The 19701-nt window shown below is 36.2% G+C and overlaps 3 protein-coding genes and 1 long non-coding RNA gene across 7 annotated transcripts; 2 read left to right on the top strand and 2 right to left on the bottom strand.

The window, feature by feature from the left end:
- Positions 1 to 1963: 1963 nt before the first annotated feature.
- Positions 1964 to 6184, top strand: LOC107939689 (poly(ADP-ribose) glycohydrolase 1). The gene is made up of 11 exons (XM_016873057.2): positions 1964 to 2372; positions 2447 to 2620; positions 2733 to 2836; positions 3040 to 3250; positions 3393 to 3497; positions 3646 to 3764; positions 4138 to 4281; positions 4822 to 4906; positions 5140 to 5337; positions 5433 to 5495; positions 5873 to 6184. The coding sequence occupies exons 1-11, from the start codon at positions 2124 to 2126 to the stop codon at positions 6008 to 6010; spliced, it is 1590 nt and encodes a 529-aa protein (XP_016728546.2). The 5' UTR covers positions 1964 to 2123; the 3' UTR covers positions 6011 to 6184.
- Positions 6185 to 6729: 545 nt separating this feature from the next.
- Positions 6730 to 11611, top strand: LOC107939683 (la-related protein 6B). The gene is made up of 10 exons (XM_016873049.2): positions 6730 to 7508; positions 7820 to 7901; positions 8915 to 9009; positions 9132 to 9203; positions 9418 to 9497; positions 9613 to 9712; positions 9885 to 9932; positions 10012 to 10080; positions 10525 to 10698; positions 11027 to 11611. Exons 1-10 carry the CDS (start codon positions 7056 to 7058, stop codon positions 11291 to 11293), a joined length of 1440 nt encoding a protein of 479 aa, XP_016728538.2. The 5' UTR covers positions 6730 to 7055; the 3' UTR covers positions 11294 to 11611.
- On the bottom strand, positions 10393 to 10978 carry LOC121230783 (uncharacterized). The gene is made up of 2 exons (XR_005928899.1): positions 10902 to 10978; positions 10393 to 10672 (listed from the first exon to the last, which is right to left on the bottom strand). It is a non-coding gene; the product is annotated as an uncharacterized lncRNA (long non-coding RNA).
- Positions 11612 to 12928: 1317 nt separating the features above from the next.
- Positions 12929 to 16785, bottom strand: LOC107939680 (ankyrin repeat-containing protein At5g02620). Of its 4 annotated transcripts, none has more exons than XM_016873042.2 (4): positions 16562 to 16785; positions 15505 to 16494; positions 14560 to 14969; positions 12929 to 14254 (listed from the first exon to the last, which is right to left on the bottom strand). In XM_016873042.2, the coding sequence occupies exons 2-4, from the start codon at positions 16115 to 16117 to the stop codon at positions 13394 to 13396; spliced, it is 1884 nt and encodes a 627-aa protein (XP_016728531.1). In that variant the 5' UTR covers positions 16118 to 16494; positions 16562 to 16785; the 3' UTR covers positions 12929 to 13393. The 4 variants fall into 4 exon arrangements, with proteins under 4 accessions (XP_016728531.1, XP_016728533.1, XP_016728534.1 ...); XM_016873044.2 differs by having other exon boundaries at positions 15505 to 16368; positions 16562 to 16773; XM_016873045.2 differs by having other exon boundaries at positions 15505 to 16362; positions 16562 to 16773.
- Positions 16786 to 19701: the final 2916 nt, after the last annotated feature.

Raw genomic sequence — 19701 nt, 5'->3', positions numbered from 1 at the left:
GTGACTGGCTGAACTAACAGTACATTGGACTAGACCCAAGAAGAATAGATCTTGAATCCGTTTATGGGTTTATTAAATTGTGATGTTCATAGTATGACATACCTAAATTATGAGTAGATGATAGACTATATACGCGTGACTAGTACACTTTTATATAAGTAAAAGCCTAGGTTTGAATAGATAAGCAATTGAAAGCTGGTGTTTGAGTGTACGACTTTTGCAGTATGCCACACAGAATCATATATGCTCAGATCTGAATTTCAAAAGTTTAAAATCATAATAGCAACCCAAACGAATATATCAGAATCATATGCATATGCAAAACTCTCAGTACATGTAGATATACATATCAAACCAAACATACTCATATCCAATTACAAAATAACAATAACACAATTTCCGATTATCACAGCAAATCATTTTCGTATATCAAGTATTGTACACAACGACATATCATCAATTTAAGTGAATAACAAAATCAAATCTTAAGACCACATATGTAAGAAAAATATTTTAACAGAAATACGTCTTTCATAGATCCCCACAATCAGTATTCATGGCCCAATCACTCCTACAGAGGCTAAAACATGCAAAGGAACATTCAATTGACTAAAATGAATCAATTAACGAAAAAGGAATAAAAACTGTAAAAGTAGGACCACATGATCGTGTGGGAGGGTTCAAATCGTGTGATAAGGGTACACGTTCATGTGGCTGAGAGACACGTCCATATCACTAAGGTACACGCCCGTGTGGGCATATTGTGTAACTCTTTGACCTCATGTGACAAATTACACAATTTAGAAGTAGGGGAGGCACGATCGTGTCTCAGGCAGTATAGAAACTCCTTAGGTCATGTGTGATCGACAAAATCCCCAATAGAGGTCACATGACAGTGTGGCCAGCCCATGTGACTTACCCCAGGTCGTGTGACAAGAAAATTAACCTAAATTCTAAAGCGAAACACAACCTTGTGGTTCAAAAACCACCCCAATTCCTACTGCAAATCACTAAAATCAACATAAAAATAATCCCTAATTACAAGTGTTTAAGAACACACACATACACCCTTGAAAATGCGATTCCAAAGCATTAAAAATCAACCAAAACGCCTCCACTAACCAATCTGAAACTTGATTATGAAAACACACCAACCTATAAGGATTTCGATTGAAACTAAATATAAAAGAATAGAAGAAACTAATGCAAAACTCAAAACAACGATACTTAAACTCACTAGACTCAACACCTTGTTGAACGAAAATACTGCAGAATGGACGAGCAAGCTCATTCTGTCTTTAAAACACAAAAATAAATACAAAAGTCTATCCAAAACTACTGACTCATCCCACAAACATTGATACTTCTAACCCCAATTTCGAGATGTGACACACATTGAGTGCTTCGGGTGAACCTTAGTGAGAAAAATCTTTGTTGAGGAAAATCTCGAACACACAAATAGAATTCAAACAACGAATGGAACTTAAACAGAGAATGAAGAAATAGGATAAGACTCCAAGGCATGTATCAAGCCACCATATTTAAGGTTCTATTTGCACACACCTATATTTGGTGTGCAAATGAGTTTCAAGTAAATTAGCCTCGATGATACAATAAAGCTCGATGACTATTTACGTTTTGTACTGACGAGAATAGTCCACTAAGCACTAAGTAATGTATAACAAGAAAATTAATTTCTATAAAAAATTTCTGCAGTAACTCTCTATAGAACAATCTAATAATATTTGAAGATAGAGGAAAGACACAAAATTTTTAAAAAATGATTTCCAAATGAAATCTTATTTATATATATAGATATCTTCCCATATATATTTTTCTGAATAATAATATCCATAAAAGAAATATAATTATCTTTTCTAAATAATAATATCAATAAAACAGACATAATTATACATAATTATTCAAACAATATCAAGTGTTAATAGTCATACCGAGATAGATTAGATAAAAGAAGTCTACTTCTTTATCCTCAGTTTTTCTTGCTTTTTCTGAGAGTTGTTTTACCAGCTCTAGCCTCCATGTGACTGCGCTCACAGGGAAAAAAAAACCCTCTTATTTGGCTCTGTCAAAATTAAGAATCCTCAATAAATCTCAAAGAAAAAATGGAAGACAGCGCAGAGTTGGAGTCGATCCTGCCCTATCTACCGTTAGTAATTGGATCTTCGAGGCGACTGTTATGGCCATCGAAAGTGGTTGAGGCTCTGGAGGCGATGTCCAGAGGTCCTGATCACAGCCTAGTCAACTGTGGCGAAGTCCTCTCCATCGCCATTTCCGACATGAGAGCTTCTCTTTCCCTCGCTGACCCTCTCGCTCTCTCTGCCCCCCTAGGCTATGCCCTCTTCTTTGATGAGGTATGAAAGTGGTTGCTTTTCTGGGCTTTCTCTTCGTTTTAGTTACTTGTTTATTGAATGAATTTCTGGCGCAGCTCATGTCCGGGGCCGACTCCAGAAAATGGTTTGCGGAGGATATTCCAAAATTAGCCAATCTGCTATTGCGGTTGCCTTCCCTTTTAGAGGTTCACTATCAGAACTCGCGGGCTTATGGATACGGTCTCCGCATCTTGGGTCCGCAGCAACCTGGCATGGTGCTTCTCTCCCAGGTGTATTTTTATACTTGTCACTTCTAATATTAATACTATACTTCCACTTACTCGCCTGCTTAATTCAAAAGTATCATGCTTGAATTTGATGCATATCTAATCTACATCTCAGGAGTTGATTGGCGCTCTACTTGCATGCTCTTTATTTTGTTTGTTTCCAATCTCTAATAGAGGTCTTAAACATCTGCCAACCATCAACTTTGATCAATTGTTTGCGTATGTCAGCTCTCTTTTGCTATCGTCTTGCTATCAATCTCATTCTCGTTATTAATTTCTAAGTTGCTGTTGTGCATCTTTGGCTTCTCTTTTTCAGTCTGACGCATTTACCCTGTACTTCGCCACTTGGGAATTTTACTTTTAAAGTTTCCTTTTCTTTCTTGGTTATATTCAAACACTAAATGAGCGCTATATATCCTCAGGAGTCTCTATGACAGTTACAGTGAGAGCCAAGAAAACAAAGTGAGGTGCATTATCTGCTATTTCCAAAGGATATGTTTGCAAATGCCGACAGGATCTGTCTCATTTGAGCGCAAGCTTCTCTCTTTAGAACATCATCCTTGGCAATCATTCCTCTCTTATCCGTATGCTGATTTTTGGACCAAATCAACTATCCCCCTCTGCCCTTTTCAGGTAACTATTCGACATATAGAATCTATTTCTAAACTTAAATTTCAATATCACATTTGTTTCTTCTTGGCCTATTTTCTTTCTGTACCAGCATCATACTGTTGCGGTGGTTCAATCCTCCTGTTATCTGTCTATAATGGTGCAGGTCCACAGCTCAGGCTTGATAGAAGATCACGCTATTGAGGCTCTTGAAGTGGATTTTGCTAATAAATATCTTGGTGGTGGTGCTCTACATAGGGGCTGTGTGCAGGTCTGATTTTTCTTTTTCTGCTTCATTGACACCATTATTGACATTATGGACTACTCTTTCATTTTCTTGATTCTTTTTACCTTTTACTCTAGCCATTATTTCCAGAGACCTTGTTTACTGGTTGGATTCTTTTCTAATATTTTAATAGGAAGAAATTCGTTTCATGATCAATCCTGAATTGATTGCTGGCATGCTTTTCTTGCCTTCCATGGCAGACAATGAAGCTATAGAAATTGTTGGAGCAGAGAGGTTCTCTGACTATACAGGGTAAGTAGTAAGCACCACTCATTGGTTTATAGACCATAAGCCTGTAAACAGGTCTGGTACTATTTGGTTATTTCATTTTTATAAGGTATGCTTGTACCACTGTAACTTGCATATATTTTATCTCTGAACTATAATAACTTCTATATGATTTTCATTTAAATTTATCATGCTGTAAAAGTTGTATGAAATCAACGTTCCATGGGTTCTGTATCTGTTTTTTTGGGGGGCTTAGGGAAACAGTCTTTTGGTAGTGCTTTACTTCCCTGCCTTAGATACATCTCCAATAAGAGAAAAGAGTTTGATGACTACCTGCCTCTACTTTTCCTTCTTTTGCAGTTGATTTATGATAATAATATCGTTTTAACTAGTACAGATATGCCTCTTCATTTCGGTTTTCTGGTGACTATGTGGACAAAAGGAGTGTTGACTTTCTTGGAAGACGAAAAACCAGAATTGTTGCTATAGATGCTTTGTGCAGTCCAAGAATGAAACAGTACAAACTGAAATACCTTATTCGGTATGTAAATTTTGGTTTTTGGATGACATTCATGTGTATGCCAGGTTTGTAGGAAAAAACAAATAGTAAAACTGATGACAGCCAGTAGGACTAAAATTACTATCAAGTTACCAGATGGGGCTGCTGGTGCTTTAAGAACATTGCATTGAATCTTAACCCAAAATTAAGAAAGAAGAAACCTAGTTTGAAGCAATTTTGTCCCTCTAGACTGAAAAACTTTTGCTGCAAATATGCATGAAGTAAAGAGCTTTAGGAAAATTTTGCACTACTCTTGTCAATGAGTTTTTTGAGTTGCAATAATATATTAGATCTTAAATAAATAATTGTTATGAACTATTTTATGTCATGTCATGTGCTCGTCACGTTAATCGATTCACATTTACGCATGCAATGTACTTGATAAAGGCTTTCATGGTATATAATGTGGAACTTCTGAGATTTGTTTCTACAATTGTATTAATTAGATTTTATACATGTATCTTGCTTCCTATTTAATTCATATTGTATAACCTATATCACTTCTATTTATGTGTTTGGTAGGGAGACTAATAAGGCAATTTGTGGCTTTTTGGATCAATCAAAATATAGCCAGTACAAGAGAATATTCAAGATGAACTCAGTGCAGGTCAGTTTGATCAAAGATAATAAACATGATGGTGACGTATCCAGGGATGAAATTTTGGAGGGACTGTTTTATCTTCTTACCTCTATTGTGTTTATTCCCTAATTGATGAACCCTGGATTAAAATACACATTTATCGTTGAAGTGCTGTTATGTGGGTTCTCTTGTGGTCTAGCATAATTTGGATATGCTTTTTATATCAAGTTGCATGATGATCATTACTTTCTGTTTTATAGTTAAATGAAGGTTCTTCTCTGCCTATTAAAGCTAAAGGAGAATCCAGGACAGAGGAAGTCAGAAAGTCTGATGAGAAAAGTTGGCGCTTAGAGGACTGTGAAAATTATATTGGGATAGCAACGGGAAATTGGGGCTGTGGTGCATTTGGAGGAGATCCTGAAGTGAAGACCATAATTCAGTGGCTTGCTGCTTCTCAGGTAATTATTCTGTCCTTGCAGCTTAAATATTAGATGCCATGGTCCTCAAAGGTGTAAGGCTCCTAATACTGTATGGTCTGTTACGTTTGTTTCAGGCTTTAAGACCTTTCATTTCATACTACACTTTTGGTCTGGAGGCACTGCAAAGTCTTGCTCAGGTACTGCTTGTTCTTGTTAAGAGTAGAAGTGTCATTGTAGATAAGATTTGTATTCAAGGCATTGTAATGGTTCACTATCATGGATCTTTAATATGTTCCTTGGCTACCTTAAATTCTACTGTGTGCTGGGTAAGCGAAGTGCACTTGTCACAATCAGTCTTGGGTTGAAGGTGCCCCACTCTGGTCAATTGAACAATCAGTGTTCCTTCTTAAAAATTTTCATGTGATTTCCTTCATATTGCTTGTATTCATTTGTTATTGTTGCTTTGCTTGTCTGGGTTTGAATCCTGTCAATTCATTAATTTCTTTTTTTCAATATTTTGTTGAGTGCATTAATAGCAATATTAATACTCTTTCGTTCTGGCTTCACATGGCAGGTGACTCAGTGGATTATATTGCAGAAATGGAATGTCGGAGACCTTTGGAACATTTTGATAGAATATTCATCCCAGAAATTGAGGGGAGAAGCAGACGTTGGCTTTTTTGCTTGGCTTCTTCCTTCATTGCCGAAATAATATAATGTAATTTGTTATGCTTTAAATGATTGATTTTTTCTTTTCTGCTGTTTGTGAAAGTTTAGTTATGTATATCTGCTGTGTGGTGCCTCCCTAGTCCCTAACTATTTTTTAGCATGTCTTTTTGTATTTGACTTATGGCTCCTATCTGTAACATGCCTTTCAGTTCATTCATTGCTAGGATGTAAATTGTATTCTAAGGAGCTATTCATCTGCACCAATTTCATTTACCATCAAAGATGTTCTTTTCTCAAAACTACCTTAAGTGCAATGCAAGTGAAAGTAGTAAATTAAGAGTCTGTTTGTTGTTCCCCAAAATGGGTTTTTTTTTTCAGAAGATTTCCACTTCTTTTATTTTTGCTTCCGGAGGTTGATGGTAAGGATGATTTTCTTTAATATTTTTAGAAAAATTTGTAATGAGAAAAGGGAATCAAATTATCGATGTTGTTTTGTTTCAAAAATGGACACAACTTTATAATTAAGGTATCCATTACTTGTATCAAACGCCTTATGCTTCTTGCATTGAGATAAATGGAGTTACAATATTTAAGTGGTAGTGAATTTAATACTAATTTCTTTTAAAAGTTAAAATAATTTTTGGATAATTATTTGCTATGCACCTTGAAAAATAAAAATTAAATAAATGAGATACATGGTAATTTCGTATTAAATAATAATTACTTTATTTTTGGTGAAAAAATAAAATTATTTTTAGTGAAATTAAACAGAGTTTGAGTCTCGGTCTCACCTACAGATGAGTGTGGCTTTTAGAGGAAGTGGGTGTTGGTAAAGGTCGAATATAAATAGGGCAGGACGAAGGTTGAGTAAAGGTCGAGAAATCCTCTCCATTGTCGTCTCCCTTGGCGTCGTCCTTTGCAGGCAGGGCCCTCTCACTCTCAGTCTCCGCAGCCAGTAAACCCTACCTAGTCAAAGATATATCATTCGCTCCCAATCTCCCAATTTTTTATTTGCTGTAATTTTTTCAGAAAAAAATAAGTTAAAAAAAAAGGAATACCAAATTCTAAAATCTCTATATCCCCAAATCATGGCCCTGCCAGAAACCCTAGATTCCCCGCAATCATCATCTTCTTCAGATCCACAACTGTTCCGGAACTTGTCATCCAGTCGGCTCAATGCCCAGGCGCCGGAGTTTGTGCCTACTCGCTCGACGCCTCAGCAGCAGCAACAACAGCAGCAAAGTATGAGGATGATGATCCCTCCTCCTCCGCCCCCTGGGATCATGCACGTCTACTCTCCTCCTCCTGCGCCGGCGGGGGCGGCGTTTCACCTCCCCGTGCCTATGCCACCTCACTTGGTTCCCGTTCCCCATCATATGTCCATGAGAAATCATCATCATCATCCTTACCAGAACCATCATCATCGAGAGCAGGAAGTTGAAGCTGTTGCTAAGAAAGATCATCAGGAGCACAAGGATCATGGTTCGATTTCCTCCAAAAACGGACTATCTGAAGAAGCTACACTGAAGATTTTGAATCAGGTCACTTTACCATTCATTACTATTTTTTGCAACTTTTTTCTACTGTTTGTTTTCTTGTGATTCTTCAATTGTGTTATTTCTTTTTTGATTATTGAATTCGTTTGTGCTGTATTCTAGAATCTGATTCTAAGATTAACTAATCATTGGCGGATACAAGTAAGCCAAAATGATCAAATTCTTGATGAATGTTGTCGCTTCTTCAGGATTTTTTTTAACCATTGCTGTTACCAATTTTCTTTTTATAGCCTTATGCTCTGTCTTGTTCGGCTGTAATTTTTCCTTAATGTTAAACACCACAATCTATTTCACAGGTTGAGTACTATTTTGGCGATTTGAACTTGGCCACCACGGATCATCTTATGAGGTTCATCAACAAGGATCCTGATGGATATGGTATGATTTATTTCCATTAATGAGCAAAATGTTTTTTGGGTAATAGTCACTTATGTATGGTTTGGATACGGTTTGGTCAGTGAACTTTAATTTTTACAAAATGGTGATGATTTGTTACATTTTGGTCATCGAGACATTACCATCCATTAAAAGTGTGACAGAAATCTCTAGTGGCACAAATATTTCCATTTAATGCTGATGTGTAATTCACATCAATGTCACCTAAGTCAAAGGGTCGAAGATTCTAGAACCTTTTTTCCCTGTTCATCTTCTTTCCTTCTAAACAAAAACAAAACCTTACTTTATGAACCCTAAACCACTGCCGGTGCTATCATGGCGCAGCCAGCACTATCCTGTTGCAACCAAATGTCCTTTGAGCCAAGGCTCAAGCTTTTAAGGCTTCAACATAACCGAGATTCAAAGTGTTTTGACCACACCTTATATAACCACCTGAGTCAACTGTATTTGGGTCCCTGGGCTGGAACTTGGACTCCTACGAGAATAGGAGACTTGGAATCTGGTCATCCTTGAAGCCATTTGAACTCTATTTTTCTTCATTTAGAATCTGGACCTATAGTTAGGCATTTAAGTCATTTGAACTCTATTTTTAGTTATTGAGAATCCCAATTATAATCTGGATCTATTAATATTTGTAACGTTTCAATAGGATCTATTGTTATTTTGCTTCTAAACATCTGGCAGCGGCAAGATAGCGCCGGCATTGATGTTTTGGCCCTTTGAATAGAAAGAAAAAGACGAAGGGTTGAGAACCTTTGACCTTTTGATTTAGTTGGCATTGACGTGATCATTTTGTAACAGATTAAAGTTCAGTGACGAAAACGTAATTTAATCCATGCAAAAGTGACTACTTTTGTAGTTTACCGAAGTTTTTAGACTGGAACTCTTGTTGATGCAAAGTCTTACCATTTAAACCAAAAGCCTCATTGTTTTGGCCTCTGGTCTGGTTTTTCCAACGTTGATTTAGAATAATATTTTCTTTGTTTCCAATATAGTGCCAATATCTGTTGTTGCATCTTTTAAGAAGATTAAAGCCCTTGTAACTACTCATTCCCAGCTAGCTACTGTTTTGCGGAACTCAGCAAAGCTTGTGAGTATTTTCCTTTTACTAACGTTTCATGTACTTACAGTTTCTTATTTTTTTATTTTTACATGTAGTTTCATTTCTCCTCAATGGCTTTGTTTAAATCTTTGTGATTCCATAATATACAGGTAGTTAGTGAAGATGGAAAAAAAGTAAGACGCCAGCATCCCCTTACTGAATCAGATATGGAAGAGTTGCAAGTAGGTTTTGTTCATTCTATTTTCCCTTTCTGTTTCTTATGCAAATTTATTATGTATTTTTTTTTCCTATAAATGTTATGTTTGTTTTCTTATTCAGGGAGTGTCCTAAAATATTATATGAGATTTTTTCCCTTTTTTTTTGTAGCTTATATATTCATCAACTTTAATCTATTAATGTCTTTACATATTGCTTTCAAATTCTTGTCATTCATAGTCTCGTATAATTGTTGCTGAAAATTTGCCTGAGGATCACTGCCATCAGAACCTCATGAAGATTTTCTCTGCGGTTGGGAGGTACAGAGACTATTACCTTTCTAAAGAAGTTATGAGCTCTAGGTAGTGAGTTTTACTTTTAAATATTTTTATTGTGTCTTGATGGACCAATATCTCTTGATGTTTTCTTTCTCAGTGTGAAAACAATCCGTACCTGTCAGCCTCAACCCTCTGGTGGTGGGATGTCTTCAGCATCTAGGTCAGCAAAGAGTGATGGCATGCATTTTAGTAACAAGGTACATTTGCTCATCATGGATGTGCTGAGCATATTAGTCGTTTCCTATGGAAAGATATCTTCCCTTGTTTTGGTCAGATTCTATGGAAGATCATATTTCTTGATATTTGTCCTAATTAAAAGTATTAACAGTTGGTAGGTGCTTTAATTTTGGATTTTCTTTCTTTTTGTAGTTGCATGCATTTGTGGAATATGATACTGTTGAGTTGGCTGAAAAAGCTGTAAGTACCCCTAATTTCCATGGAATGACCCTTTTTACCTTCTGTAGTTATGAACAATGGGATAACTGTATTTCTGTAGGTTGCGGAGCTTAACGAAGAGGGAAATTGGAGGAGTGGCCTTAGGGTCCGTCTAATGCTTAGACATGTGGTATGTAGTTGGGATATTTAAGCTTTTTGCTTTAATTATTTCTTTTCCTCATTGCCCCCATTCTTCTCATTCATTTTTGTAACTCATTTGCTGTAACGAACAAGAAAGTGTCAAAATTTTTGTTTGATTACAAGGAAAATGAGCATACTGCAGTCTCTCTATCAATTGAGATCTTTAACATCTCGTATCACCAGATAGTTTGTAGTGGAATGTATGCTATGTTTGCCAGCAGAACCAAAATTTAATGTTAAATGAGTATTTAGCGGATTATGGAGTCCCCACCACCACAGACATACCAAAGAGACATCCAACTATATGAAGTTGTTTCCTATTTCATGTATTTCATTAATTTCAGCTGGATTTGATGGAGAAAATTCTTTATGTTTGCTAATTTCAGTTGACTATGAAGCAATACTGATCTGTATTTGTATTTGCTTATTTTAGTCAAAACCTGCTCATGCAAGAGCGAAAAAGGGCCATGATGGAGAAGGTCAATGTGAGGAAGATGATGTTTGTATTTCTGAACTGCCTTCAAATGAGAAACAACAAGAAGATCCTTCTCAGTTGTCTGATATTCATTCACATGGGAATCCTGCAAGTTCCAATCCAATTCTTATAGTAAGTGTTTACCTCTACCAAAAATTAACTATGAAAGGAAAATATAATGCTAAGATAATGAAATACTGGACATAAATGGAATTTGGACTTTGAAGAAATGAGATTGCTCCACATGCTGATTTATTGTTACTTTGAAGTTACCTTAAGGTCATAATAGTGAATGCAGTGGTATATAGTGTAAAGAATTGGTTTGGTACTTGTACCTTTAGTTTTTGGAGCTGAAAAGCAAAGCGTGGCTCTTTTGTTGAGATGCTTCCTTTGGTAGTTTTTTTTTTTTTTTAATATCCCAAATTCCTGAATGAACATACCATATATTTATGTTGTGCAGGGAGAGGAGCATTCTAATGAGAAAGAGTGTGGGCAGAAAAAAGGGAGAAACAGGGGCCGGGGTAAAGGACGTGGGCGGACTCAATACCATAATAACCATCATAGTAGTCACGGAAATCATGTAGGCACTCCCCCTTCAGCTTCAAGTAATTGGGTCAGCAATGAGCAAGCTACTGGAGCAAAGCAGCCCCCTGGTCCTCGTATGCCAGATGGCACAAGAGGATTTGCTATGGGTCGAGGGAAGCCAGTTGCTGTTAATACTGCATGAATGAAATTTATGCTACATAATCGTGCGACTTTGTGCAATGTTATAGAAGGGTAGGGAGATGTGTGTTATAAGTGGTGTTGGATGGCCGACAGGTTTTCCTTCTGTGGCTATTAGCCATTAGTCGTAGTTGGAAAGAAATTATATGATTGGTGAGTGGGTCGAGTGACCCATTTTCCTATGATTTTGTATGTGGGTATGGAAGATGCAAAAACATATGCATGTCTTATGTTTTTTTTAGCTTTGATTGATGTAGTAAGTAGATGACCAATGCCCTATATTTAATGAGTGAATAAGGAATAATATTTGTCGTTAGAATAATTTGTTTTGCTTTTCCTTCCAGTATGTACCATGCATGTATTTTATGAAGTGTACATATTTGGGTTAAAATCAAATTAACAGATCAGGTTGAGCTGGTTTGATTACTCGAACGGTCACTGAAATTAACTTGGTCGGGGTTGGTTGAAGGATTTGTAAGAATTTAGTTATTGGTTAATTTGATTCCAAGGTGGTTAATTAGATTAATTGAAAATAATATATATGAGGTTAGCGTATTAGATATATTAGCCGAATGACTGATGTAATGAGTCAAAGCAAGTATATATAATGAGTTTAATTAAATTATAGCAAGTCAAATATATATAATGAGTTTTTACAGTTAAAGTATATCAAATGAAAAAATATATATTATGCTTTTAATTTAGAGTTGTTATTGTGTTAATTGTTATTTTGGTCATGTTTTAAACTTTTTTAAACTAAAAACATAAAAAAAAACATTAACTTTTGTAATTTTTGTCATGTGGAACCAAAAGAAAGACAACTTGTTACAAAATTTGGTTAATTCGAAAACTTTTTATGAATAAATTAAAATTAATTATTTTTGAAAAGGTTCGAAGTTTTAAGATTTTGGTTAATTGGATTAATGATAATACAATCTTATTTTATGTACGAAGCTTTAGGCTTTTTTTTTTTTTGGTTTGTTTACATTGGGTTTTGGCAACTTTAAAAGGACCGCTAAGTCGATCTGGTAATGCAGACATAGCACATCCTGCTTTAAGTCTTTCACTTACCCTCAGAAACGGACTGCCATAATACTCCTATCAAACCCTACCCTACTCTATCCTACCCTATGTGGAATGAAAATTTGAAAACAAACAAGAGAAAAGCAAAGGCAAATCAGAGAAATGTATTAGAGCACGTGCTAGTATTAAGCTTACTTGTATTTCTATTAGTTAGTCTGTTCCTGGGCCGTTGCTTCTGTTAGTCAGTTGCAGAGAAAGTCAGTATAGGGTTCTTAGTACCGACTAGTATTTGCAGCAAGTAACTCTTTGTATAAATATTAGGCTTGGTCTCACCACTGTGAGATTATTAGAGCTTCTATCAATAAAAGTAGTAGTACTGTTTTCTATTTCTTTCTTCATTGCTTTCTTCATTTTATACTAGTTTACTGGCTTCTCTGACAAGGCGGATGACAACTGAAGGTGGCTAGGCTGGCATATAACATCCTCCAAGAAGCTATGCCATGTCCATTAAAAACATTTCATCTGCCTTTGGAGGATGTTCAAGTTGTTCTTCCTAATAATATCTATTTATTAGGCAGGATAGTCTTCCTGTTGATTGACTATGAAGCAACAGATATTTTGAGACAATGGGGATATTATATTACGAACTTGAAACCAAAGCTCAGGAATAATTCTCTGACTCTGTTTACAATTCTTGAGCTTCATCCAAATCTGCTCAAGTTCTAAAAGGTAAATTCAGATCTAGATCCAAGCTCATATCTAGGCTTGTGCTAAAAATATGAAAATTAGTAAGCCACTGCGAAGCTGCCACTGGATGGAAAGCAGGAGGCTTCATGCCAAAGGACATTTTCAGCCACCAGCAGCAACAAGATGGCGGTTCAAACTTCAAATACAACCATCTTGCTTTGATTAATGAATCCACTATCTTGTTTCATCTCTCCATCCCACAAGAACCGAGGATACTTACTCCAGCTCAAGTACATAATTTATGTAATTACATTAACTAATAGAGCTGAAGCAGTAGATGTTCCCTTCAAATTTTAGATAATCCACGCTTGCTTGCTTCTCTTCTTCAATAGCTTTAAAGCGCATACATCCTTTTATATTCATTATTCAGGATCTCAGAATCCGAAGCCACAGACATAGAGAAAGACCGGGAACGACTCTCAGCTTTCCTTATGCTCCTTAACTTTGACTCCTCCATTCTATGTAAAATGACAAAATAGCACATCGAGCCAATTGTAGTAAGCATGATTGTGCTGCCAATTACAGTTGCACACACAGCAAGCCATCTAGACTCTTTTCCCACCACCATGTAAGTCAGCGAAATAAATGCAACTGAAATGAAAAGGCATGCCAACCACATGAGCTTGTTAATTACAAAGACAAGCTGCTTCTTTGCCTTTTGTTCAATCACAACCACCGATGTCTGAACAACCACCACTGCCAAAGAGATGAACAAAGCAAGGCTATCAAAGACAAAGAACACAATAAACGGTGCCTTGTTAGCTATATGTGCTTGCCCGAGCGAGAGCCCCTTCGTTTTATCCTCAACATACTGTCCAGGGACAGTGAAGATGGCAGCAAAAGCAACAGTAGCAATGAGAACAGCAACAACAGTGGCAGAGTTTATAGCATTATTTAGGCCACTAATGTGTAGTTTCTTTAGTCTCTTTGCAATTTTTTGCACTCTGAAACCAGTTTGTCGAGTTTGTTGAAGCTGGGACTGGACATCATGTTTTATGTCACTTACAGTTTGCTTTAGTTGTTTTCCTGCATTTGGGGGCTTTCCATGGTCCTTAGAATTGATTGCTCCTGCTTCCTTTAAGATCGAGACAAGTTCTGGGTTTCCAATTTTTTCGGCAATGTCAAGTGGGCTTTCTCCAGCCTTGTTTGTTGAGTTGATGTTTATGCTCTCAACCGATAGCAAGCAACGTACAATCTGCACAGGAAGTGAGTCCCAGCTTTATAACCAACCAATGGATGTTTAAGTTATTTATACGATTTACATATTACAGCAGGAAAAAGACTCCTTAATCAATCAGAGAAGGTTTGGGCATGGAAATACAAAAACCAATCAAAACGGGACAAGTTCTGATAAACTGAACTAATTATTTTTGTAGTACAAGTTCCTATAAATTCAAGGCGGGACTGAAAAACCGAACAGTTGCTTCCATTTAACCAGAGAGATTATAAATTGATCATTCTGAAAATTATCTAAATAAAAGATATTGAATGAGAAAGCACCTGAGTACGGCCCTTCATTACTGCAATATGCAATGCAGTGTTCCCTTTACAGTCTTCCAAGCCCAAAACTGACGGGTCAGGTTTCAACAATTCCAGCACTATCTCCTCATTTTGACCTTTCACAGCCATATGTAGTGCAGTTTGACCCTTTTTGTCTACCCTAAAACCTGTACTTGGATCCTTGCTGAGCAAAGATTTCACTACTTCCAAGTGCCCCATTCTTGCCGCTGAATGGAGGACGGTTTTACCATTGTTCCTTGCAATCTTAGCAAGGTCTGAGTCTGTTTCTAAAAGAAGATTGACCACATCAATATGCCCTTGAGCAGCAGCTGTGTGTAGGGCAGTTGTACATGATAAATCTGTAGTCATGACCGAGTTGGGGAACGTACCCAAAAGCTCCTTTAGCACTTCTGCAAGAACGTTTGATCAAAACAATTTCAGAAACACAAGAGTAAAAAAAAAAAAAAGATTGCTTGGGGGAAGAGACGGTGAGAAGTATAAGAACATCAAACAACTTCCATAGAAGAGAATGCCATTGAACATGCAGCAAAATGGAAAGTGAATAATAAACATGTTCCTTTCATGCTTCTTACCAAATTGCAGAGCTAAAAGCCAAGTATTTGGCAAGATTAAGTTAAGTCCCTCATCAATAGAATTTAAGGATGATTAGATGGGGCAAAGCAAATCTTATTCGGAGTCAAATTGCCAAGAAAACAATAATTAATAGGAAAAGCAGCTTCAGGCATTATAAACAAGTAAATTGTACAAGAGAGCCATAAAAACTCATGCTCAAGACGAACTAAAAAAAACACAAAACCATGTTTACACAAACATGCCCGCACCCATCATTTGCTGGTACTGAAATGTAAATGAAAGAAATATACTTCAAGTACCCAACTTTCCCAAGCAAATTACACAAGTCACGTGAGATGAACGATTTCTTACCAACATGACCCTGCTTTGCAGCAACATGGAACGGATCATATCCATTCCGTGCAGTGATAGATGCAGTCTCAAGATCCATATGTTTCAACATCTCTGCAACAACCAGAGGTTGACCATTCTCTGCTGCAACATAAAGGGGAGTTTCACCTTCTAGGTTTTGCTTGGCCAAAAGTTCCTTGGCCTCAGGAACATTAAAGTTATGAAGAATCTCCCTAACTCTAGATAGATTCCCTGTTCTTGCTGCCAAATGAAGAGGTGAATCACCTCTTTTTCCTGGAGACTCCCTATTCTTCCTGCGTTCACCTGCACCAATAAAGCTCAGCTGCCTCTCCATTACTACACGAAAGCTCTTCTGCTTCTCTATAAAGCCCCTAAAACTCTTCTGTTTTTCCATCATTCCGCGACCACTGGGCTGTTTCTCACTTGAAACACCACGGACACTCTGTTGCTTTTCAGATTGTTTAAAACTTTGTTGCTTCTCCAGGAGACGTTGAGGTGGTTGTTTTTCTGTCATAACACCGCGAAAACTCTGCTGTTTTTCAGATTGTTTAAAACTTTGTTGCTTCTCCAGGAGTCCTTGAGGAGGTTGTTTAAAACTCTGCTGTTTTTCCATGGTCAAAAGCTGAATCTCAATGAGTTATCAACAATTCTCAACTAAAAGTATGTTACTTTGACAACCTCGGGAATTTCAGACCCACATATTATGAACTTTTCTCCATCATCAGAAGCCAATCCGAATCTCTTGCTTTTAGTCTATCTCTCGGAATCCATAATCCTACAAAACCAACTCTCTGCCTCTTTATGATCGATACGAATTTAGTTGCCCAAAAGTTCCCAATACAGAATCGCTTTACTTTCCTACAGCTAGAAGAAAGCAGTTCTCAGACTCAACCTTAAGCAGTAGCATCCAACCACCAAGAAAGAATCTTGTGGTAAAAGAGTTGATTCTCTAATCGGAAAGTTTATTCTGTAAGCTAAGCAGAGAAGAACCTAGAAACAGAAGATCAATGAAAGACTGTTCCAGAAAAAAATTAAAAAGAAAAAGGCTTAATAGTACCTTCGATTTGAAGCTGAAAAGCGTGAAGATTTATGCAAGAAATGAAATCCCAAAGTTGATATCACTATGAAAACAGATATCCCAGAGAAGAAAAAGTTAGGAGATCAAACTTTGTATTATTGTACCAAAACAAACCAGAGCCACCAGAAAAGGTAGGAGTGAGAAATAGACAAATCTATGGAAACAAGAGAAAACAAATATCAGCCGCCACTAACTTACCAGTTACCACTAGCAGCACATTATTTTCTTGCTTTTTTATCAGTTTTAACTGTGTCCTTTTTTTTTTCATAGTATTTTCTTCCCTTTTTCAAAGCTTTAGTTTGGATGCTCGTGCGTTTTAGTGTAGTTATATTAGTGAAAAAATAGTCGTCACAGTTAAATTAGATACAATAATAATATTATAATACAAGACAAAAAATAAATTAAATATACTGCATTTAACTGTTCATCTAAACTTCACCTAATATTATTTTATACAATCATTGGAGTAAAAAAAAACTCAACCTGATGGTTGATGGCATTTATTTTTAGCTTATAATAAAATAAAAATTAAATAACTAAAAAGATATTTGATGTTAAATCAACTTGCATTAACAAATAATTACTCATAGAATATAATGATTTCGTATTTTAGTTTGAATTAAATAAAAAGTGTGTTTTGAATCTTTTATTGACTATAGGGGTCGAATGAGGCTTAAAGGGGAGTTAACGTACTTAGTAAGTGTGAAGGAGACCATTCAAAGGCATAGGAACTCACGGTTAGTTGTTGTGTTGCAACACGAAGAGTTCGATGTCTCAACATAGGGAGCAGAATACAAGAATTTCAAGTTTGACTTTGGTGTCGTGACACAGTAAGGGATGTCGCGATACACCCTTGAAGCTACCCTTAACTATGCATACTACCTTCAGTCTCGCGACACAGGTGTTAAAGTGTCGCGACATCGGCCTTGTACGATATTAATTATGAGTCAATAGCGTTTTAGTCCGCACATGGAAATTAAACATGAGAACGTCAGCTAAGCTAAGGTTGAGGACGATGACTACCTTAATTCTATAAATTGACTCATTTAACACTAGTTTAAGGACAACTTTTCATATTTAAAGATTTTCTCTATAAATTTTAGTTTCAGTTTTCCTTTCTTTTAAGCTTTAGATTTATTTCCAGTTCTTTTCTATTTGTGTTCTTCAGAGAATGTGAGTTGTAAACGCGATCAAACTATTGTGGATTCGGTGCTTCATTCAAATACGTCTTTGGATTCTTCTTAAACTCTTTCTTGATTTGCTTTTAATGTTTATTTTATTTATCAAGTTTATTATGTTTATGAGATACATGAGGAACTAATCCTCTTATGGGGGATTAGTGAGCGAAAGTGTGATTAATTAATTAATTACTATGTAGGGTTGTCTTAGTGGATTAGCTGTTTGGGAGAGGAAGAACTTAAACCCTTGGCTTGACGACCATAGAAAGTCATTTAGGTGGGAATTAACTCAAAATTTGTATAGTTTATCCGTGAACACCTTTGCCCCGAATCGATCTAGATTGTGAGGTCAAGAGATAACTAGTTATTGTCAACTCGTTAGTTTAGTGGAAGATCGAGAGATCCTGTTAGGGTAATGACTAGTTGATTGGGTAGAAACCCGAAATAGGAATTAATTATGATTACCGAAATGAGCTCATCACCCATGCGTAGATTTGATTAAGTTAGAATTCATTCAACCAAAGTTCACTTTAATTCTACTATTTTTATTTCATTATTATAAAAACCTAAAAAAATTTCCTTTATGTTTCGTCATAATATAATTTATTTAAACTATTAATTAATTCTATTTTTATTTAGGTTAACTTTAATTTAGTACTCGCCTCCGTTGGCTATGATCCTCGAAATACTTACCAAGTGTTTCATTGTAAACAAATTATATTGCAACCTGACCCATATACTTGCAGACACCGTCTCAATCTCATATCTTTAGTTGCAGCATTCACACTCTGGACTTTAGTATATCTGTAGACGATCAAAAATGTATTTAGAAAGTGTATTTTTCAGCTATTTATTGTAGAAATATGTCCCTTCATCACTGATTAGAGCTATAGGCATGCCAAATCTTGAAAAAATATTCTTGCGGAAAAACTTCACAACCGCCTTAGTATCATTAGAAGATAAGGTTACTGCTTCAATCTATTTGGAAACATAACCCACTGCTAATAGAATGTATTGATTTCCAAAAGAGTTACGAAAGGGCTCCATGAAATCGACCCCCCCACATCGATAATTTCTACTTTAAGGATTCCCTTTTGGGCCATCTCATCTGGAAACTAACTTGTGTTTACATAAACTCGATTAGCCATCTCATCTAAAAAAAAAATTTTGCTTCAAAGATTCCTCATGAAAACGATTCCCCATACATCTTTATCACATATTTTAAGGCTAAATGATCTGTGTATACATAAACTCGATTAGCCATTAAATATGGACGAAATTTTTCACATGTAAATACAACGGTTAACATTTTTCTTTCTGTAGTTATGTAGTTGTATTGGGTTAGGTTCAAGGTCTTGCTACAAATAATAGGGGCGATCATTAACTTTTCCTTTAAAGTAGTAAAAGTGAGATTACATTATTCGTCAAACATAAAAGGAACATCTTTTTGTAAAAGATGACAAAATGGTTTAAAGATATGCGAGAAATTATTGATGAAGCGCCGATAAAATCCAGCATGCCCCAAAAAAATTTGAATTCCTCGCAAATAAGACAGAGACAATTTTTTCAATAACTTCAATTTTCATCCGATCAACTTCTAATCCTTTTTTGGAAATTCGATATCTAAGGACAACACCCCCTGTTACCATTAAATGCCATTTTTTCCAATTCAGTACTAAATTCGTCTCTTCACATCTTTCAAGCACTCTTTTAAGATTTTCCAGGCATTCAGTGAAGGAATTTTCGTAGACCAAAAAATCATACAAAAATATGTCTAACCCTTCTTCGATCATGTCAACAAAACTGCATGTTATACACCATATAAACATGGTCGGAGCATTACACAAACCAAAAGACATCCTCCGAAAGGCATAAGTACCGAATGGACAGGTGAAAGTGATATTCTCTTGATCATTTGGGTGTATTGGGATTTAATGACAT

This window comes from Gossypium hirsutum, chromosome A01 (genome assembly GCF_007990345.1).
Source record: "Gossypium hirsutum isolate 1008001.06 chromosome A01, Gossypium_hirsutum_v2.1, whole genome shotgun sequence".
Lineage (NCBI taxonomy): Eukaryota > Viridiplantae > Streptophyta > Magnoliopsida > Malvales > Malvaceae > Gossypium > Gossypium hirsutum.
This window is presented reverse-complemented; position numbering and strand designations above follow the sequence as displayed.

Excerpts from the sequence above, each read along its gene's own strand:
- LOC107939680 (XM_016873042.2), bottom strand. The coding sequence starts at position 16,117 with ATGGAAAAACAGCAGAGTTTTAAACAACCTCCTCAAGGACTCCTGGAG. Across the intron at positions 14,970-15,504 it reads TGCAAAGCAGGGTCATGTTG|AAGTGCTAAAGGAGCTTTTG; the intron begins GTAAGAAATCGT and ends ACGTTCTTGCAG. Across the intron at positions 14,255-14,559 it reads TAATGAAGGGCCGTACTCAG|ATTGTACGTTGCTTGCTATC; the intron begins GTGCTTTCTCAT and ends CTTCCTGTGCAG.
- LOC107939683 (XM_016873049.2), top strand. The coding sequence starts at position 7,056 with ATGGCCCTGCCAGAAACCCTAGATTCCCCGCAATCATCATCTTCTTCA. Across the intron at positions 7,509-7,819 it reads CACTGAAGATTTTGAATCAG|GTTGAGTACTATTTTGGCGA; the intron begins GTCACTTTACCA and ends TCTATTTCACAG. Across the intron at positions 10,081-10,524 it reads GTCTAATGCTTAGACATGTG|TCAAAACCTGCTCATGCAAG; the intron begins GTATGTAGTTGG and ends TGCTTATTTTAG.
- LOC107939689 (XM_016873057.2), top strand. The coding sequence starts at position 2,124 with ATGGAAGACAGCGCAGAGTTGGAGTCGATCCTGCCCTATCTACCGTTA. Across the intron at positions 2,837-3,039 it reads AACTTTGATCAATTGTTTGC|GAGTCTCTATGACAGTTACA; the intron begins GTATGTCAGCTC and ends ATATATCCTCAG. Across the intron at positions 5,496-5,872 it reads CACTGCAAAGTCTTGCTCAG|GTGACTCAGTGGATTATATT; the intron begins GTACTGCTTGTT and ends TTCACATGGCAG.